Raw genomic sequence first — 20,184 nt, 5'->3', positions numbered from 1 at the left:
AGGCCCAGGCGCAGGCTGATGTACAGAGGCGTGAAGGCAGCCCCGCGAAAGGCGGTTTGAAATATTCTTGGCTACAAGGCGGAGGGGAAGTACGTGAAAAGCAAGCAAAATGTACACCAAATGCACCCAAAATAATTGCAACTGGGCTGTGAGACTTTGCTGCTTAAAAGTGCAAAGACATGGCCACGCTTGCCCGCGTGCTTCGTTTTTAACAGTTTAAAATGACTGTGTAATTAGTAATATGGAAGATATATGATAGGCTAATGCTGTTTCAGGAGTCACTATTTTAAATGGAGGAACTGCAAGTGCCCTCCCAAAATGAGAAGGGAGACTTATGACACCCGAAGTTACCACAACAGAGGATGCCTAAAATCGCCTGTTGTGGATCATGTTATACTGCTTACAGAGCAGGTGCTTTGCTGAAATAAATCAAAGTAATTGGGAATCCGACCCAAATTTCCACAGTGTCTCTGAATTCCGTCAATACCATCCACGGAGGTTTTTCTGCTGTGCGAGTGACACACCAGGGATTTGTGAAGACCTCTGAGAGAAGAAGGCATCCAGTGGAAACTGGTGCCAACAGCAAGGCCTTGAGCTCTTCAAATACCTCCAACTCAGGAAAGGGGTTTTGGGGCAGCTAAACATGTAGACAAATAGCTGGGCTTTTTGAAACCACCAGCCCCATCCCTGGAGGTTTTCAAGGCCAGGCTGGATGGGGCTTTGAGCAGCCTGGTCTAGTGGGAGGTGTCCCTGCCCAGGGCAGGGGGGTTGGAACTAGATGATCTTTAAGGTCCCTTCCAACCCAAACTATTCGATGATTTAGGGGCTTAATCTACTTCTGAAAACGCATTTGCTAATGGCATTTGTCAAGGGCTTCAACACAAGCTTTTGCTGGGTTCCTGAAGAGCCCTGGTCAGGTTTTTCACCCGAGACTAGAGCTGGACCGCTGGGGAAGGACCTGACTCCCTGCCGCGCTCCTGCTCACCGGTGGGTCTGCTCTGGGCTGCAGTGAGTGCAGTGGGGGCCCAACCTTTACTGTCCACCACCACCGGCCATCACAAGCCCATTCCCACCAGAGCGGCAGGCAGACGGTCGGCCAGAGCAACCAGTGCAGCCCCCTCAGCCCAGGTGGGAGCAGCGCGAGGGAGCGGGTGCCCCTCGCTTGCCCTCGGCAGGTTCCTCTTCTGCCCGGAGGAACTCCCCCTGTGCCAGTGCCTGAGGGGATTTCGTGGCGCCGGGGAGAGCCCCTGAATGAGTGGCAATCCTCAAAGGGCCTCTGCTGCCAGCCATATTGCCTCCGGCATATTTCCGACAGGTCCCTCTGGCTTAGAGACTGGGTTCGCCTGCTGTTTTTTTAGGGAGAGGGGAGAGCCTTTGCACTCAGGAGAGCAAGAGCAAGGGTAACCTCCTGAGCGTAAGAGCATTTAATACTTGTGCCCTTTGGCTGAGCACTGGACCTTTCCGTAGGGACCCATTTCAGCGAGCCGCCAGCAGCTGGCCTGAGCTGGCGTCTCTCTTTGCTTTTCTGCCTTGGGTGCAATTCCCAGGTGACTCAGCTGGGACTTCAGAGGGGTTCGGTGAAAGCAGAAGCCCAGCTTTCTATGCTCTGAGGGCTTGTGAGCGACTGTTGAGAAGAAACAGTCACTTTTCCTGGCATGCCTTTAGTCAGTGTGACCTTAAGAGTGTGAAAAACAGGGGGCCCAGTGGCGACTGCCGTGGTTATACAGCAGCAAGAGCATGTTCACAGGACGACTTCAACTGGTCACTGGCACAGAAAACTTCCATGAAGCTAGTGGGGCTTTTTGGGTAAGGTTTGAAAGGTCAGGCACTCACAACTGTGTGGAAATCACTAGAAAACGATAAACAGGCTTGAGGTTCTGTAAGCGGTCAGGTCACCGGCAATGCAGGTTAGGGAGGAATCGTCTCTTCACATATGCAGAATACACCAAATCAAAGTTTACTGGCACGCTGCTGCAGCATTTAATGCAGACACCACAGTTGTCTCATTTATCAGATTTTTCTATTGTACAGACCATAACAGTAGTCCTACATTTCTTTTCGCCATCTTAAATGGAAATGGCTGGCTTCCAGAAACCCCGAGTAACGAAGTCAGCAAAGCTAATGAGATTAGCGTGTCTTACTCATGAGAAGACTTATTTGCAAAGGCCAACTGTGCATGTAGGGGGCTTTATGCATCCCCTCGCAAATTTAGGCAACCAGAGAGGGTTTTCTAATAGAATTCTTGCTGCACAAACACAGCAACCAACCACCCAGCCAGGTAATTTCCCACATATGTACTGTCTGAATGTGTAACTCATCTACGTCTCTATCTATACATGGATTTCTTTGGACAAGAACAACTATTTTTTTTTTTCCAAAATATTCTCCAGTATTTGAGAAAGATGTTTCGGTTTTTTTTCCCCTGAAGGGTTTGACCTAATGCAGATCAAATCTGCATGTTTCATGCTGGCCCAGAATTTGCTGTCTTAAAAGCTGCAAAAGAGAAAAGGCATTAGAAGTGTTCATTTTATAGTGATATATTTCAAGATGGTTTTATGCTTAAGTTGGCGCCCTGAGTACCACACAGTCTTGCCCCTAGGAATCGAAATTGGATTTTTAGAAAGCCTTTCAGACGCCTTTTGGTAAAGCTGTGGTTGCTCGTCTTGATTTATCATGGCAGTCACCTCCAATCTCAAAGACGTATTTTAATGTTTTGAAGGTGCCTTAACTCGTGACTGAAAAGATTTTGGATGGGGACTGCCAATTCTTTTTTTAGAGGATGGATGGTGTGTTACAAAGCCGATATCTAAAAATGCCTGCACTTCTCGCTTCTCCCTCAAAACGTGGCGATAATTACATTTAAATTTCAGAAGATGGCGTTGAAGATTTGCAATTAATATCCTAAACTCTGCGTGTTACCCTCTGCACCGGCGGCCTGCCAGCACAACGCGCGATGACTAGTTTTTTGATCTGATACGTTACAGCAGAAAGGATGTGGAGATGTGTTGGAGACGTTAGAACAACAACAAGAAAGTGCCGTGGCATGAAACACGTGTTTGAAACCCAAAAGGCGGTAAGAAAGACTTTCATGCGAGCCTGGACCTCGCTCCTTCGTACTCCCCCCCCGGCTCCCACCACGTTGGGGCAGGGGACTTTGCGAGTGGGTTCCCCACCGCCCAGCCCCGGCTCCGCCGCCGGTACTTAAAAGACGGGCTTTCCCGGGGCAGCATCCCCTGGGCTCGGCGGGGCGGGAGCCGCTCCCGGCCGGGGCTGGCGGCTGCCCCCAGCTCCGGCTGCTGCCGCCCCGTCGGGGCTCGTTGCCCGCGGGTCCCGGCGCCGCTGCTGCCCCCAACCTCGTCCCCCATTTCACACCTTACGGGCTGCTGCCCCCTGGGGAGACAGCCCAAGTCCCAAGCCCGACGGCGAGCCCTCGCCTCGGAAGAGGGAATTTCACATCCCCCGCTCCGCGATGCCGGCTCGGCGGCCCGGGCAAAGCCGGGCTGGGTCGCAGGGGGTGCGGGCAGCGGGTACCGGCCCCTGACGCGGCGTGGGTCCGTGGGTGGGTGGGCGGGCGGATGCCCCCGCCGTCTCCGCGAGCCGCCCGGGGGGCCCGGCCGGCGCCGTCTAGCACGTTTCTGGTGGGTGTAGCTAGATGGGTCTTTTACAGTAAAAGCCGCCCGGCTACCATAGGTAGGAGTTTCCCCATGCTATTTATGTATATGTCTGTCTGTATAGATTTTTTAAAAAAACCAACGCGGACGCAGAGAGGGCGCCGGGCTGCGCGCCCCCCCCCCTCCCCCCCGCCCCGCGGCGTGTGTTTACCAGCAATGGGGATGTGTCACTCCCTCAGATGTTTTCCAGCTCGCAAAGTCCCCGCTCCCCTCCGTCGGCTCCACCTCCGGGCCGGGGACCGCCTCTCCCCCCCCCCCCCTCCCCCGCCCCCCCTCGCCCGGGCACGACGCCCTCCATCATATAAAGAAACTTCCCGGTGCCGCCGGCCCAGTCGCGGTGCGCGCCGTCTCAGCACCCGCCCCGGCAGCCGGCGGCCCCTGCCCGCTCCCAGCGCCGCGACAGAGGTAAGCGACGGCGGCCCCGGAGACCCCTTTCCCCCCGGCCCCGGCTCGCCCCCCGCCCCGCCGAGCCGCCGCAGCGCTCCGCCCGCCCCGCCCCGGGCACAGCAGCCCCGCCGCCGGACCCGACGGGCCGGGGAGGGAGACGGGGGTAGGGGGTGCGGACACCTCGGCTGTGACCCATCTGGGCTTCTCCAGGTGCTGTCGGCACCATGAGCCAGCCGTTTGGCCTTTTTTTTTTTTTCTTTTTTAAATTTTTTTTTTCTCCCCTAATTTAAAGCAAAAAGAATAATACCCGCCCCATTATCTGCTCCCGAGGTGAAGGCGCCCACCGGCCCCCGGTGCTGCCGGTTCCCTGTGCCCCGGGGGAGGGTCGCGGGAACAGGTTGGGGGGATGCACTTCATACTCCGTCTAAGAGGGGGAAAGGACTTTTTGGGGGTCTTTGCACGGGAAGGACTTTCTGGGGGTTTTGTGCAGGCATCAGCGGGCCAGTCGCGGGGGAGCCGCGGCCCCAGCCAGCCCCCTAGGCACATCGCGCCCAGGGGAGAAGGTGGAGGACCGGGTTTGGTGTCTGGGGGGATGCTGCCGTCTGAGGAGGGGTGTAAGGGGTGACAGGGCTGCCCGTCTGCCCACAGTAGTGTGCACCCGTCCGGCAAGGGGTCTCTGAAGGTCTCCCTGTGTGTAGAGGCAAAGACTGTGAGTGAAGAATCACTGTATCACTTAGCACAACGAGGCGGGAAAAGGCCACCAGACCAAGCTTTGGGGCATTGAAGCACTTTTTAGACCGGGGAGACAAACCTGATACTGGGTCCCCATTGCTCGTGTTGGTGTCGTCACGTTAGGACCTTAGCAGCAGGTGCCCGTCGCTGCAGAGCCACGTTGCTCCCAGTCCATGCGTGCACCTCTGCGTGTGGCTAGGGCTCTGCGTGGCTGGCTGCAAGTTCCCGCATCTCTGGGGACAGTGCCCTTGTGCCAGGTTCCATAGGTTGCTGTCTTGCCACTTTTAGGTGTTTGCAATGTATAGATTTGAATGTTACTATGTACGCACGTTGGGAGCAGTTGGAGGGGTAGATATGTGTAGGACATCATGTGTTCAAATGTGTCTTGCTTTAGTGAGCTTGTGAAAACTACTTTGGTGTTACAGTTAGATGCCGTATAAATCATGACTGCATGTGAAGCCTTCCAAATTGTGTGCATGTGCCTAACATTACATATGTGCACGGTCATATGCAAATACATTTTAATGTAATTTTTTCTTTTTTTTGTTTAAGAAGTAAAACCCCAGTTGAAGTCTGAGCAGGACAAGGGCTTCGTGCCTTGAGTCACTTGCAATGAGTATTTCAACAACCCGTGTGTGTTCATGCAAAACAGTGTCGGGACGGGGGGAAGTCTGTCAAAGTCTGCAGCATGAGCGGTGCCTGGGGAGGGCCACAGGGGGCTGTGCCTCGTTTCCTGAGGCTCTGTACCGTGTTTCCCGGGCTCCCTGGGGCCCCCCCTGCACGCTGTAGCTGCCGTTCGGCATGATACATGTGGCAGCGGGGACTGCTGGTGGGGCTCTACGCAGGGACTTCAGCTGGTGCCTGACCTGTGGGTTTTCCTATCCCCCCATCCCGCCCCTCTCCCCCTCCTCCGCAGCCCCCCAGAGAGCCGGTGCTTGGGTGTGTGCAGAGAAGTGGGCTCGGTGAGACACCCCAAAACCCCCCGCCTAACCCCCGACACGAGTGGCATGAACTTGGAGCCAGGCGAGTGCGGGATGAACTCGGTGAGCTGCGGCAACGGGAAACTCCGCCAGTGGCTGATTGACCAGATAGACAGTGGCAAGTACCCAGGGCTGGTGTGGGAGAATGACGAGAAGAGCATCTTCCGCATCCCTTGGAAGCACGCCGGCAAGCAGGACTACAACCGCGAGGAGGATGCTGCCCTCTTCAAGGTAGGGCTCAGCCCGCGGTCGGGGTTGTGGGACACAGATGGGGCAGGGGGGATGCCCGGAGGCTCTGCAGTGGCCCCTCGCCGTCCTGACCTTGCCACCTGCCTCTGCAGGATGGCCCTGCTGGGTGCCCATTGCCGCCGGCTGCCTGCTTGGTGGCCCTGGCTGTGCCCTGGTGTCCCCTGTGTTTGCGGGATGAGACAGCCCGCCCTTTCGCACTTCTCTGTGTGGAGCTAAACGCTTGTGGGACTGGAGCGCGTCTGTTTCCACATTCATCTTGGATCATTTTCTCCCTTTCTTTGTGTCTGATAAACTGTTTTTCCTACCTTACCATGCTGCTTTTTTCTCAGCGTCAATCTGTAGGGAGTAGATTCATGCGCATATGAGCACACAGATATATGCTGTTTCAAGCATTGTGGACTTGTACCTTGTAGTTGATTCTTTTCCTTTTTTTTTTTTTCTTTTTTTCTTTTTTCTTGTTCTTTTGATTATCTGAAATGTTTCTAGGCCTGGGCTCTTTTTAAAGGAAAGTTCAGAGAGGGCATTGATAAACCAGATCCCCCTACCTGGAAGACAAGATTAAGGTGCGCTTTGAACAAGAGCAATGACTTTGAAGAACTGGTGGAGAGAAGCCAGCTGGACATCTCAGATCCCTATAAAGTGTACAGAATAGTGCCAGAAGGAGCTAAGAAAGGTAAAGCATCTCAAATTCCCTGTGTAACAGCGTGTGAATATGCCTCATTGTAAGCACATGAGGACTGAAGCGTGCTTTTCTGGACTGGCCACGCAGTCTTTTTAAGTCTTTTAAGGAGCCAAAATGCAGGGCTCAAGTGCAGCTTGTTCTGATGACTTAAGAGGCTGGGTCTGCAGGAGGCCTGCTGGCGTTCGAGCCGCGGTGTCGAAAGGGAGCCCTTGCAGAAGATGCAGACAGGCACCCTGCACATTGCGGGAGGAATCGCTCTTTTAGCTGGAGCCTCCCTGCCTGTTCTGTGTAGCGAGAGCCAAGCACGTGGCTCGAGGGACGGGCAAAAAAAAATAAAAAAAATTGCTTGCTGGATCTAGATTTTGAATACAGGGAAGAGCAGAAGTGTTTTGAGCAGGACAGTAGGTAACTGCTGCGGGGGGAAGAGCCGGGGGTGAGGGATGCCCAGCCTGCAGCCTCCTTGGCAGAAGCTGGGGGCAGACCCTGCTCTCCAAGAAGCCCCTGGTGCCAGGGGGGAGGCAAAGGCTTGGCAGGGTCTGGGGACAGCATCGTGGCACACGGGGTGCGGCTGGGCAGCACTTCCCTGGGGAGGTCTGGGGACAGACTGCCTCCTGGAGCTGCCTGCAAGGGAGAGCTGGGAATCCTGTCCTAAACAGGCGCTGGAGGGCATTTTAGTCCTCTGCTTGTTCAAAGGCAGGTTGTACGGGTTTGTCTTCAGTGTGCCATTTTGAGATTTCCCTAAGATGTGGTTGACATCATTTATTTTCATCCCTGTGGTGAACATAGGTGCAAAACAGATCAGCATGGAGGAGCAACCGTTAATGATGAACCATCCCTTTCCAATAACGTCTCCTTACACTTCACTACCATCTCAGGTATGACGTTAGTTGTGCTTTTCTTCTGGTGCTTGTACCTGGAGCAGCATCATTTCTGCACTGCCTCTGTCTTTGCTGGCGTGGCTCTCCAGTTCTCTCTGGGAAGAAACTTTATTATGAAAACTGAGAAATCGAGAAGCAGCTTTTCTAATGTCACATGAGGCCACAGGGCGGTTGATTTCCCTTGGTGTCGTTTATCCCTGAGTAATAGCTCTTTGCTGTTGGGCCATAGATATTAGCGCACTGCCATTCTCTTGATGCCAGAATGTGAGCACCCAACGAAGCCTTGCTCTTCCAAGCAGACATTTACCAGCGCTGCTTGGACTGCCTTTTGTTATTCCACCCCGCTTATTATTTACACCAGTGGTGAGCAGTTCATTTGAAAGCCTCATTGGTGGTGGTGGCAAAGTGCCATTCGCGTAGCCTGGGCAATGCTTAGACCTCCGCCAGCTTTGGCAGAGGAAATCAAGGAGCTGGAATGCGAAACGTTGGTGCAACACAGAACATTAGCTGTGACAGCTGCCGAGTAAAAGCATATCTCGTTGAATTGCATTAGGTACCAAACTACATGGTGCCCCACGAACGGAACTGGAGGGAGTTTGCCCCAGAGCAGCCGCATCCTGACATCCCCTACCAGTGCCCCAGCGTCCCCTTCGCAGCTCGCAGTCATCACTGGCAAGGGCCCGGCTGTGAAAATGGTAAGATGCTGCCGTTTAGGGTTGCTGGCTGAGGCTGGTCACCTAGGAAGACCGCAGATTTCAGGGTTTTTTCATTCTTGGCTTTCATTGGAATCAGCAGAAGGGGCTGGAGAGGAGTGCTGGGCTCCCTTCAAAGACAGCCCGTGGCAAGAGCCTTTGTCCTAGCTCTTGCTTTCGCTGCCATCATATGTGCGGTGTGTGGGCTGTGGAAGTCCTCTGAGTTGATCACAAGTTAGCCCCCAAAAGTCCTCAGCTGTCTCAAAAGCCCTGAGCAATAAAAAAGCAACCAACCACCCCCCCAAAAACTCAAACGGGAATATGTGTTGTTTAGCTTTGCTTTCTGATTTTGGACCTTTTGAGGCACACATCAGTGAGGTTTTTCCCTCCAGCCTTGTGGATTAGAATGGCATTATTCTCCCGAGAGGAAAGCTGAAATTATTACTTTATTTTAGTGCTGTGGCAATGGGACAACTTGTCATGGATTGAGTCCCTCTTGGGGCTGGTACAGCAGAAACAGAATAAAGGGATGTTCCCTTCCCCGAAGATCTCACAGTACCAGAGCCTAACATAATCACGGCTTCCCAAGCACTGCATCCTTAGGAAAAAGCCTGAATTGTGAAAATGGGCAATGGTGAAGCCTGCAGGGGATAAAATATAAGAGAAAGGGAACTGTGTGCCGTAGACCCTTGCAGGATAACTCACCTGAGGACGTAGGCATTTGCTTCGTGAGGAGAAGCAGCTGGTTCAGAAGGGCAGGAAAGGATGGGAAGGGAGGAAGGACTTCTTAGAGCAGATATTACATTGTCAGAGGACAGTTCTCTAGAGGTTTTGGTGCAGAGAAATAAGCTTCTGTTTCTTTGGGTCTGCTAAAAAGTAAATGCTTAGTGGTGCACTGCAACTTTTGCTGGTAGTATATCAGAATTATTAGGGAAAGTCCTTTGCTTCTAGTTGAGCTAATAAAAAAATCAAGCTAGCAAGCTGAATGAACCCTGCCCTGAAGTGCGTCCTCTGCAGTAGTTAAACACACGTTTGGGCGCTTTGCTGAATTTGGAGACAGTTGTTAGTGGCTGGTATTGGGTTTCTCGTTGGGGTCTAAGATGCGGGCGTTTTGTATCTGCATCGCTCCAGCTCCTGATCGTGGTGGGTTCTGCCGTTGGGAAAGGTAGCGTGCGCTTGTCTGCAAGTCACTTGCATCATCCCCTGGAGACTTTCACTGACATTAAGAAACAAAGGAAATCATAAATTGCCTGTGTTATAATCCACTTACTGATAGGCATCTCTTGGAACAGTCTAATAGTACTCCTGGTAATAAAACCCTAGTAATCTCCTGCTCCACTACGTTCTTTACCTGCTTTTTAAACAGTGTTAATTCCAGCTTTATTGTTTTACCTGTCTGTAGTAAAATTCCCTATACTGAGTGGATTATTTTGTGCAGGCAACTTTTAAGAGCACTATAGTCTAGTTTAAAATGTTAATTATTTCTGTAATAGAATAACACCTTAGGTAAGGAAAAAGTACTAGGGGGAAAACTGAAATGCCAAGGGAGTATTTCATGCATACCCAGATGAAAATACATCCCAAATAACATCTGGAGAGATTGGTAGAGTTAGCATACCTGGAAAAATTGAGAAAGAAGACCTTTTTAAGAAGAAGGGGGGAAGAAAGAGAGTTCCTGTTGGGGCCCAGAAAAACTTGCTTTTGCATCGCTGTGATCTCTGCCCGAGCTTTTCTTTTAGGTTTTAGGCAGCTGGCACTGACTTTTGTTTGTGAAAACAGGTTGTCAGGTGACAGGAACCTTTTATGCTTGTGCCCCTCCTGAGTCCCAGACTCCTGGCATCCCGATTGAGCCAAGCATAAGGTCTGGTGAAGCCCTCGCCCTGTCAGGTAAGGTCCGTAACCCCCCGGGCTATTTGGGGAGCTTGAGAAGAGACTCCCACCTCTGACTTGCCCTGGCATTGTCTCTCTTTTCTGATGTAAAGGAAAAAGAAGAAAAAAAAAAAAGAAAGAAACCTCTTTAATAAATGAATTTGGTATATGGTCTTAAGCGTCTGTTTTCCAGGATACATACGCACTTGTAGCCCCACCTCCGAGGGATGGAGGTGGTTAAAGTTAATGGAAGTGCTTTGCTGGATCACAGTTTTAGTGCTGGGTTGCTTTGGTGAGCCACCAAATCAGGCCTTCCCAGGGGAGGCTGGAAATTTTGGGGTTGTCTCAGTGACTTTTAGCTCAGATTTTCATTTGGGAGGAGCCTCCACAAAAGCTGGTGTTATCTGTGCTCCTGCTGGTGCCATCTGGTTTGCTCTGCTTCGCTATTCCTGGTGGAAAAAAAGACATTTGGGAAAGAAAAGGGAAGTTATTTCAGCCAGGTTTGCGGATGCCCAAATGCTGGGGGACTTTCTGAGCGACTCTGGGAAAAGGTGTGGGAATGTGCTTTTCTCAGAAGTAAGGGATAAACCTGTAACGTGACGCTCGGTGGGTTTCTGGAGCAGGATCGCTCTCCTGAATCAGGGTATGTATGTATGTATATATGTATGTGTGTGTGTTTGTATATATATATAAACCTATATTATATACCCACACATGTATTTTTTTTACACACACACATATATATGTATATATATTCAGTGCTGTGTGAGTTCTTAGGGGTCAGACGAGTTGGTCCAATGGCCATTTGAAAGTAAGGCTGGGGGTTTCAGGTGCAGCCCTGTTGGAGCTGGAGCCAGCAGTCGCTTCTCTTCAGGCAGCCGAGTGCAAGTTCGCAGGGCCCCCGTGCAGAAGCCTCTTTTATGCAAAATCTGGGGAGAAACACAGCTACTTCCTGATTAAATCTGAGGAAGTGTGCTGCGCTGGTGGGTTTAATTGTGATGTGAACTTGGAAAATGTGACAAACAACAACTTTCTGTGTGCAGACTTTTCCTTTTAAACAGAAGCGTGAAGTTTGCGGGACGTTAGTTCCTACCAAATTCCCACATCAGTAGCCCTTATAATAAAATGAGAGCGTATTAATGCTACTGTGCCCCAAAAGTTTTAGTATTTATAGTCTTTAGATGATTTTTGCTAATGTGAGCCTGTCTTCTGGGTGGTGGTGACAACTAGGCTCAGAAATCTCATGCAAACTTGTCTCTTGGCCTTAGTACAGATCTGAAACATAAACCATTTGTACTAATGTATCACAGTGATTCTTTTTTTTTGTTTGCCCCCCTGTAGATTGTCGGCTCCACATCTGCTTATATTACCGTGAAATACTGGTAAAGGAGGTGACGACTTCCAGTCCTGAAGGTTGTAGGATATCCCATGGCCAAAGTTACGAGGTCAGCAGCCTGGAGCAAGTTATCTTCCCTTATCCAGAGGATAATGGCCAGAGGAAGAACATAGAAAAACTACTGAACCACCTGGAACGAGGAGTAATACTGTGGATGGCACCTGATGGCCTCTACGCTAAGAGACTTTGCCAAAGCAGGATCTACTGGGATGGGCCTCTGGCGCTCTGCAGTGACCGACCCAACAAGCTGGAGCGGGACCAAACATGCAAACTCTTTGATACTCAGCAGTTTTTAGCAGGTAATTCCCACTATGGTTTTGACATTGTTTCCGCAGATGTCACCCGGTCGCTCCCCACATCAGCTTTACGGGAGTGCTCTTTTCATATTACCTGACAAGTTACAGTAAGAATTACCCCTCGCTCCTTCTTGTGGGCAAGCCCTGTCAAGGGGTAGTTAACTCCTGAATAATCCTGTCTAATTCTGCTCTCAGTGCACATTCAATGCCCCTGCACAAACCAGCAGGAGTGAACCGATGCTCGGCTGGTGACTCCCCAAACCTCACATCTCTTTCAGAAGCGTAAGGAGGCACCTAACAAAATAGTCTTTCCACGTATTGAGGGACAGAGGAAAGTGGATCCTGATCTTGGATCTGCTGGTGTAGATCCTGGGCAGGTCTGTGGTTTGCACTCGTGCTGCTCTCAACCTGACCCAGAGTGAGCCTGAGATCTTGCTCAGAGTATAAAAATATCAGCATGGATTTCAGTAGAAAGCCTTATTTTCAGTCTGTGGCAGTGTTTAAAAGATATCTGGTGGGGTGAAAAGGATTTCACAAATTCTGGAGTTTTCAGATGGCTCCAAGCATGGAAGTACATTATCTCTCCAGAGGAATGTGGGAAAGTCTCATTTTGCACAGGGCCATTAGGAGCATCAGTAACAGAGAGGGCCAGGGCATGCTTCAGGACGGTTCCTTCTCCTGCTAGCCCATGGAGAGAAGAGGCAAAGCCTCAACCCCGCTTCTCAGCACTCTCTGAGCAGTTAGAGGTAGGAAAGCTATCCCACCCAGAGAAACTGGTGGGAGCCGGTCATTGCCGCAGAGGACAACTTGGGCGGCAGGAATACATTGTCCTCTTTTTTTGAGGTGTGTGGCATTGCGACAGGTGAACGGAGTGCCTATGGTTTGGTGTGTTTTCCTGTTAGAACAGGGCATTAGCACTGGCCTGAGTCTCTTAGGAGGATAATGCCTTGCAAAATTAAAAAAACCCAACCACTAAACCCAAACCAACAGCTTTAGCCTACTTTATATTCCAAGTTTGATGCACCATCCTAGCAAAATGGTCAAGCAAGAAATGCATTTGAAGAGAGAAATCTCATATGGATGTGAAAATCGACAGTTAGAAAGGGGAATTTGAGGTCAGGGTATTGGCTTGGGCTTCAATCACATGCTAATTTAAAGATGTATAATTCTGCCTCTGATGATGGTTTTGGAAATCCCTTTCCCTTTTCTCGGGTGGTTTTTTAGATGTATTCTGGGTTCTTCCAAACGGTTGACAGGACATCTCTTTTTAGACACTTAACCCCAAAGATAAGCTCAAGCAATAGTTATTTTTTCCCCCCTCCTAAATTACTTATGCACCAATGCCTGCACAAACCCAAGCATGTGGTTGAAGTCATTGTCTGTGGTGTGTGCAAAGTGAGTTTTTGCATGTGTTGCTGCTCTGCTGGGTTTGTAAGTGACTTGCCCATGTGTGTATCACATCTGCATGTTAATTGAATGTACTGAAATCCCAGAGCGCAGGCAAGCTTGGGGATTCCCCCTTTAGGAAACCAGGGCTTCCTTGGGGAGAGAAGCAGGAAACCTCCACCAGGAGAGGAAATACTGAACAGCAAAGGAAGGGGCAGAAGCAGGACCAGTGTGGACCACAGCTATTAGGGCGCTGTTGAGGAGCTGGACCCTGCAATGCAACTGCGCTGGAGTATTGAGGCCCGTGTTGAGCAGCCTGTACTGTTGAGAAGGCTGAAAGGGCAATAAATCAGAAACCAGGTGGATGGTCTCTGGGGAGTACTGCATAATCAATGCAGTAAACTGGGCTGGGTGGAGAGTAAGGGGATAGAGGGAGACTTTGGGAGCGTGAGGGCGGCAGCCAGAGGAGGGTTGGCTTGGCAGAAAGGCGGGGAGGCTGGAGCCGGAGTAGCAGGAGATGGGGAAGGTTTGGGGAGGCACAGGGGGAGCCCTGCAGCGCAGGAGGAAGCGCTTGGGCCTGGAAAGGGAGATGGAATGAGTGGAGGGGTTTGGAGAAGCGTGAGGCTGACCTCCATCCCTGGTTATCCTGCTGGTGGGAGAGAAAAGGCTTTCTTCTCCAGGTCCATGCCATGGGCTGCTGTGTGGTGCTCCCACAGGTATTCAGGATTTGGAGAATTGCTGAGGCCAAGTAAAACTGGGGGGAAAGAGGAAGGGGGCAGAAGTTCCCCATTAGCAGCATGGCGTTGGACTGGCCTTGGGTGGATTGTCCTTCCCAGTCCTGTGGCAGCAAGGAGGGAAGCGCAGAGGGTCCTATGGAAAAATCTCTCTTCTATCCTGGCATACCTCCAAAAAGTTCACAGTGCTTTTAGGGGATTTTGGGGGGAGCCTCTGGGGAGAACTATTCTTTACTGTGTTTTAAGCGTTTTTTTACCCTTATAACTGACCCTCCCAATAAGACCAGTAGTCCCAAGCCAGGCTGGGATGCTATTGTGGTAGCCACCGAATTCATGTCTTGGTCTGAAAAGCTTGCGATTAGAGTAGAAATGGCAACTGTGTATTTGGGAAAAGGTGCATTTGTCGTGCCAAGTTTGGAGACTCTCCTTTCCCTGTATAGCAGGGGGTGCTTCGTTATAAGACATTGGTTTTAATATTAATTTCAACTTTATCGAGAAAGCATGAACACAATTATAAATGAAAATTAAATCTTTACCAATCAACTGTGTAGCAATACTGCATGTAATGCCGACTTGAACAAGGATATTGTATTAGACGGAATTTTCTCTTTTCTGGAAGGAAATGCAGTGTCTAAAACACAATGTAGTGATTTTAGTCCAAGCGGAAGTCTCTTATAAAGGCCTCCCCCGCTATCTTTCGTAGGGGACACTTTGTCTATTGGAATAATAGGCCAATAATTTGACCTGTTGACCTATTATTGGAATAATAGGTCAATAATTTGACCTTTTCCTTTTGTGCAAGGGTGTGGGTTAGTGAATAGAGTGCAGGAGCGCAGAAGACGCAGGCTCTTTTGCTGGCTCAGTGCATGGCTTAAATAAGGTCCTTCACCTTCCCGTGCCTCCCCGGCCCCCGCTAGGCACAGTGATGACAGTGGCTCCATGACTGTGTCTAGCTGAGGCTGAATTTCGTGCCTGGCAGGACTTTGAGTCTCTGGCTCTACTAAGCCATTGGTTTCAGTGCTGCTGTTTGGTGTCCGCTTGAGTGGGTCCTGGCTACTTCCAGTGTCTGCTCCAGCAGCTTCTGCTGTCGAGGCCCAATAGAAATACTAATTGGAAAACATCCCAGTTTGTGCATATGAAATGACTTGTGAGGCAAGGCAAACAGAAAAATTGCAGTGTTATAACTAGCTCCCCCTAATCCGTGGGAACGTCTCCAAACTCGGTTTCTCTTCCTTACCTCTTGTCCGTTTCCTGACCTCTCTCATCCTCCCCTGGAGTTACTTCATCTTCTCCCACTGTGCTCCATGGTCCTCTGTTGGGAGCTCAGCCATCCACAAAGTCTTTCTTGCTGGCCTGCACTGGTTTTGGCTGGGACAGAGTTAATTTTCTTCTTAGCAGCTGATGTGGTGCTGTGTTTTGGATCTGTGATCGAAACAGTGCTGATAACACAGGGATGTTTTAGCTATTGCTGAACAGTGCTTGCACGGCGTCAAGGCTTTCTCCATTTCTCACTCTGCCCCCACAGTGAGTAGGCTGGAGTGGACAAGAGGTGGGAAGGGGACACGGCCAGGACAGCTCACCCAAGTTGACCAAAGGGATATTCTCTACCGTATGACCTCATGGTCAGCAGTAAAACTTGGGGGGGGGGAATTTGCCAGAGGTTGCTGTTGCCTGGGGACTGGCTGGGCATCGGTCAGCTGGTGGTGAACGGTTGCTTTTTGCACCACTTGTTTTCCTTTGTTTTGTTTTGTGTTTTTTTTTTTTTTTTTCTTTTTACCTATTAAACTGTCTTTATCTCAGCCCAAAAGTTTTCTCACTTCTGCCCTTCCGATTTTCTCCCCCATCGCAGTGGCGGGAGCGAGCAAGCGGCTGTGTGGTGCTTCCCTGCCTGCCAGGGTTAACCCACAGCATGCTCCTTTCTCTCTTCCCAGAGCTGCAAGCCTTTGCTCACCATGGACGCCCGCTGCCGAGATACCAGGTCGCTCTGTGCTTTGGGGAGGAATTTCCAGATCCGCAGAGGCAGAGGAAACTAATTACAGCCCATGTAAGTAGGACTTCTGCCTTACCTAAAAGAAACATACTCCTTGGAGGATATCAATCTGCCAGTCAGGCTTTTCTACCTCGCGTAGGCTGTGAGGGAGGTAATAAATGCTTGAAAATGCAGCACTATCCAGACCAGGGGTTGATCCAGATCTGCCAAGGACTGACTGGCAGCCATCAGTAGGGCAGAGCACCTGATTTCCCACTCTGTAGAGCATCAGTGATCTCTTGCAAATCCCTTCAAAACCTAAAGCTGAAAGGTACCCTGGAAGAGCTGGGCTGTGTTGTTATTGCCAGCCCAGTTGCGCAGCTCCTTGGGCTTCCAGGCTGGTGCAGGACGTGGTGCTTTCACCATGGCTGCACCTGGGGGTGATCCAGAATCCCAGCCTGCGTCTCAGGGACCTCAGCCCTTAATGGGATGCAGGGGCTGCCTGTGCAGCTTCGGGGTTAAGGTAGCTGGCAAGCTCATGGGCTGACTGACCACAGTTCGCACACACTCAAAGCTAGTGTTTCGGGATGCTATCTGAGAGAGGGTGATGACAGAGACTGAGACCAGGTACTTTCTAAATTGGCTGTATTGGCCCGTAAAACCACAAGAGAGGTGATAATGCACACATTAGTGGCAGGCCTTAGCTTATTGCATCCTTGGGAAGAAAACTGGTGTCTCTCTTAATTTTTCAAAAGCCCCTTCAGTAGTAGCATGGGTCCCAATTCAACCTTTTGTCATAAGCTGTGTCTGCTGCTCAGCTCCCTGGCTTTTGTACTGCCACACCGCTGCTTAGCGAGTCTCTGGGGTGGGAGGTTGGAAGCTCACGAATCCATCCCAAGTTATCCATCCCTCCTTCCTTGTATCCCTTCTCCAATGCCTTTCTCCATCACCTGTCCTATCAGCTTTTTGATGAGCCTGTACCTCCTGCTCTTTCCAGAGCTTTGTTTCCCCCTCACCAGTTGCTCCTCAACTTCTTGGGTTCTCCTGGCTCTTGGGCTGGTGAGGCTCCACCATGCCAACAAACAGCTATGCCCCAGGAGGTATCAGGCTCACCTGCCCTGCTGCCTTCTTGTCTCCCTCATGGTGGGACGCGAGGTGCTCAGCTGCCTCCGAATGCTGATGAGAGGAAGAGAAGGGGGATCTGTGGGGCTGCTCCAAGGCAGCGATCCCTTCTGGCTCTCTCCCTTCCCAGACGCGGGACGCACAGACAGCATATTTTTCCTCCAAAATGGTGCCCGTGTCTTAACATAGAGGAGCTGGCTGACCAGCAGGAGAGGGTTGTGGAGAAGGGGTGTTCAACCTTGTCTGTCCCCCGAGAGTAAGCAGAGCTTCAGGTGTTCTCAGTGCGCAACTTGAATATCTGCAGTCAGAACCCAAAGCCCTGAGGAGGAACGGTGGTTTCTGAAGAGACAGAAGTGAAGGCAGCCTTAAATCATACAAATCCCTCTTAGTGGTTGAACAGATTTCTCATCAGAGCTCGAATGAACAGAAACAAGAGTAACATTAGTGTTAGATTGAAGTCTAATTTCGAACACAGTCCTTTGGCGGCGTATCTCAGTCTACCTGAGGGCTCCAGCATTTCAAGATAAGTCCTCAAAGTATTATGCAATGCAGACGAGACTTTCGGCACTTTGTGTGTGCATTTGAACATGCTGAGTGGCCGTGGCCATGCCTGGCCTGTAGACGTTGCTCAGACCCAGGGGCTGGCTAAGGGCCTGCAATTGCTAATACATCATTTGTCTCACTGGTACGGGCCCTTCTAAGCAAAGGCTGTGGAGGTAAAGGAGTGTGTGCAGTTAGCAAGGCACTTGGCAGCAGAACGGGCAAAGCCTAGCTTAAAACAGAGGTTAGTGAGACCACTGAACTCGTTTTCCCATTCTGGTAAGCAGAACTGTTTTGTCCTGCCTTGTTTTTAACTTAAACCCACCGTAAATAACTAAGATGAGGAGCATGAAATTGTGTCACATGTCTGATTAACATTTTGTCTGTTCCTAAGGTTGAACCAATGTTTGCCAGGCAGCTGTATTACTTTGCTCAACAAAACAGTGGACATCTTCTGAGAGGCTATGATTTACCAGAACTTGTGACTAGTCCAGAGGATTATCACAGATCCATTCGCCATTCCTCTATTCAAGAATAAGATCCTCAGAAAGAGTGTTTTTAAAGGCACTGTAAAGATTGTGCAGAGTGGAGGAGCGGATCTGGGTCGCAATTTGGAGATCCACATCACAGCTGGATGTGTTCAGGGGTTCAATGATAGGAAAGTGAACTAGGACAACCATATTGTATGATACAAATGACACGTCTTCAACGTTTGGATGCTACATCTCACATAGGGTTCCACTGTCGCTGAGAATAACTCAAAACTGACGAAATGATTGCTATGTTTACGTTTGCTTGATGTTCTCCTTGGGTTTTGAGGACTGATTCTTACCGAAGACTTAAATCCAGAGTTTACAGTGTTACATTTGCAGGGCTATTTATTTTGGATTACTGATCTCAGGGAAGGTACATAAATTTGCGGTGTTCCCAATTTGAAACTGTACCTACTATAGGTGGGTAGCAAACGTAAATGGTTAATAATACATGTAAGTTGTTATAAATTTAGATTCATAAGTGTGATGCCTATATTCTTGTATAGAATATTTCAGTGTATTTTTTAAAAACAATGCAATTCTTGAGAGACATATTTTTTTAATGCCTGACTGACATTTGTCCTGACAATGAATTTTGTTGCTGCCACTGTTGTTATTGGATTAGCCCCCATAATAGCAGTTTTTAAGCTGATGTGTTTATGGTACTGTGTTAAGAAAAGTGACCATTCAGCTGATATTACCTGTGGATTTAGTGGATTAACCGCTAAAATTCTAGAGTCCCGAAGAGCAGGTTTAAAAATAAATTGCATTTCTCTTATAATTGAAAGCCACTATGGTTTTTATATATATATACAGACACACCTATATATATGTATGCATTAGAATTAAGCTGACAGACCTTGAAAATAGCACATAAGTGGTCCTGCTATCCCTTTTTTGGTGTCACACGTGTGAGCCAGGTTAAAATAACTACCACCTCTTACTTGTCCATAGCCAGCCCTGCTCTCCGTGTGCACTCACAGCTTCCTTCCAGTGGTACAGAAATGAATGTGAAGGGAGAGGTCAAGGAGAGCAGCATTTGGCCTCCCATATTAAGACAGTCAGGGAAATAACTTGGTTTAACGATCGTTTTCAAAAATTTTACAGAAGTATAATTTGATGCAATTTGCAGCTTTTAATGGTAGGGTGCTGTTATAAAGATGAAGAGGTCTGTTGGGTATGCGTGTCGGTGAAATTTCCTCGCTGGCGAGCAGACCGTGTCATCTTACTAGCTTTAACTCCAGAACGCGATCTCCCGATGTTTAACAGACATACTTCGCTTGAATTTCTAAATGAGGAAGAAAAAACGGTACTTGGTCTGGCAGCAGACTTGTGTTCTAGGGACTTTGAATTTATACATCTTAAAGATGCGTACTCTTTTTGGGATATATTATCCCCCGTCTTCTCCACAGTGCCAAGCAGAATTAACACATCATTTTAACTTTTGTGTTCTTTGCTACTTGAAGTGTTTTTCCTGGCTTAAAGATTTTGATAGGGGAGACTTCTTTCTTAGACGTTAAAAGCACTGCTCTAGGTGACTTTCAGAGCTTCTGCATATGCTTTTGGCCTGTGCGTACATTTTACTGAAAGGGACTTTTTTGTTCAAACTGAACTGGTACGATACAAATATTTTACGTGTTTTTCCCTTTTTTTCTAGTAGTCGTTGCTTCATATGCTCATTGCTTCAGCTCACATCTTAGAATAAAGTCCTTATTCGCTACCAACTCGATTCGTATGTGTTGTTTTCAGTAGCGGGGCAAATCTAACGCTTGCGGTTCTGCACTGTGAACCTGGGGCAGCACTGCTGGCCAAGTCTATGGGGAACTGTGTTCTAAGCCAAAAGTGCAGGCAAAGGTCAAAAGGTAAGGATTTCTTTCTTGTGAAAAGATCTGCGATACTAGCTACGGTTAGTAGAAAAAGGGAAAACAGGGAGGTTGCCCTTTGGCTGAGGGTTTCCCAGGCCGCGGACGATGCAGCAGAGCCCTGCAGCTGGGGATCTGGTGCTGCCACGCACCTGAGGGCTCTGCTCCCCTCCCTCTGTGGCTTTCAGGGGCTGGGGACCAGACTG

At 49.7% G+C, this 20,184-nt stretch overlaps 1 protein-coding gene across 1 annotated transcript; it reads left to right on the top strand.

The window, feature by feature from the left end:
* The first annotated feature begins 3,998 nt into the window (after positions 1-3,998).
* Positions 3,999-19,829, top strand: IRF4 (interferon regulatory factor 4). Its single transcript, XM_054190484.1, has 9 exons — positions 3,999-4,076; positions 5,707-6,001; positions 6,506-6,692; positions 7,488-7,576; positions 8,133-8,274; positions 10,051-10,158; positions 11,482-11,835; positions 15,884-15,996; positions 17,978-19,829. Exons 2-9 carry the CDS (start codon positions 5,798-5,800, stop codon positions 18,119-18,121), a joined length of 1,341 nt encoding a protein of 446 aa, XP_054046459.1. The 5' UTR covers positions 3,999-4,076; positions 5,707-5,797; the 3' UTR covers positions 18,122-19,829.
* The last annotated feature ends 355 nt before the right edge of the window (positions 19,830-20,184 follow it).

Source organism: Rissa tridactyla, chromosome 2, assembly GCF_028500815.1.
Source record: "Rissa tridactyla isolate bRisTri1 chromosome 2, bRisTri1.patW.cur.20221130, whole genome shotgun sequence".
Classification (NCBI taxonomy): Eukaryota; Metazoa; Chordata; class Aves; order Charadriiformes; family Laridae; genus Rissa; species Rissa tridactyla.
The sequence above is the reverse complement of the archived record's forward strand: the minus strand, read 5'-3'. Positions and strand labels throughout refer to the sequence as shown.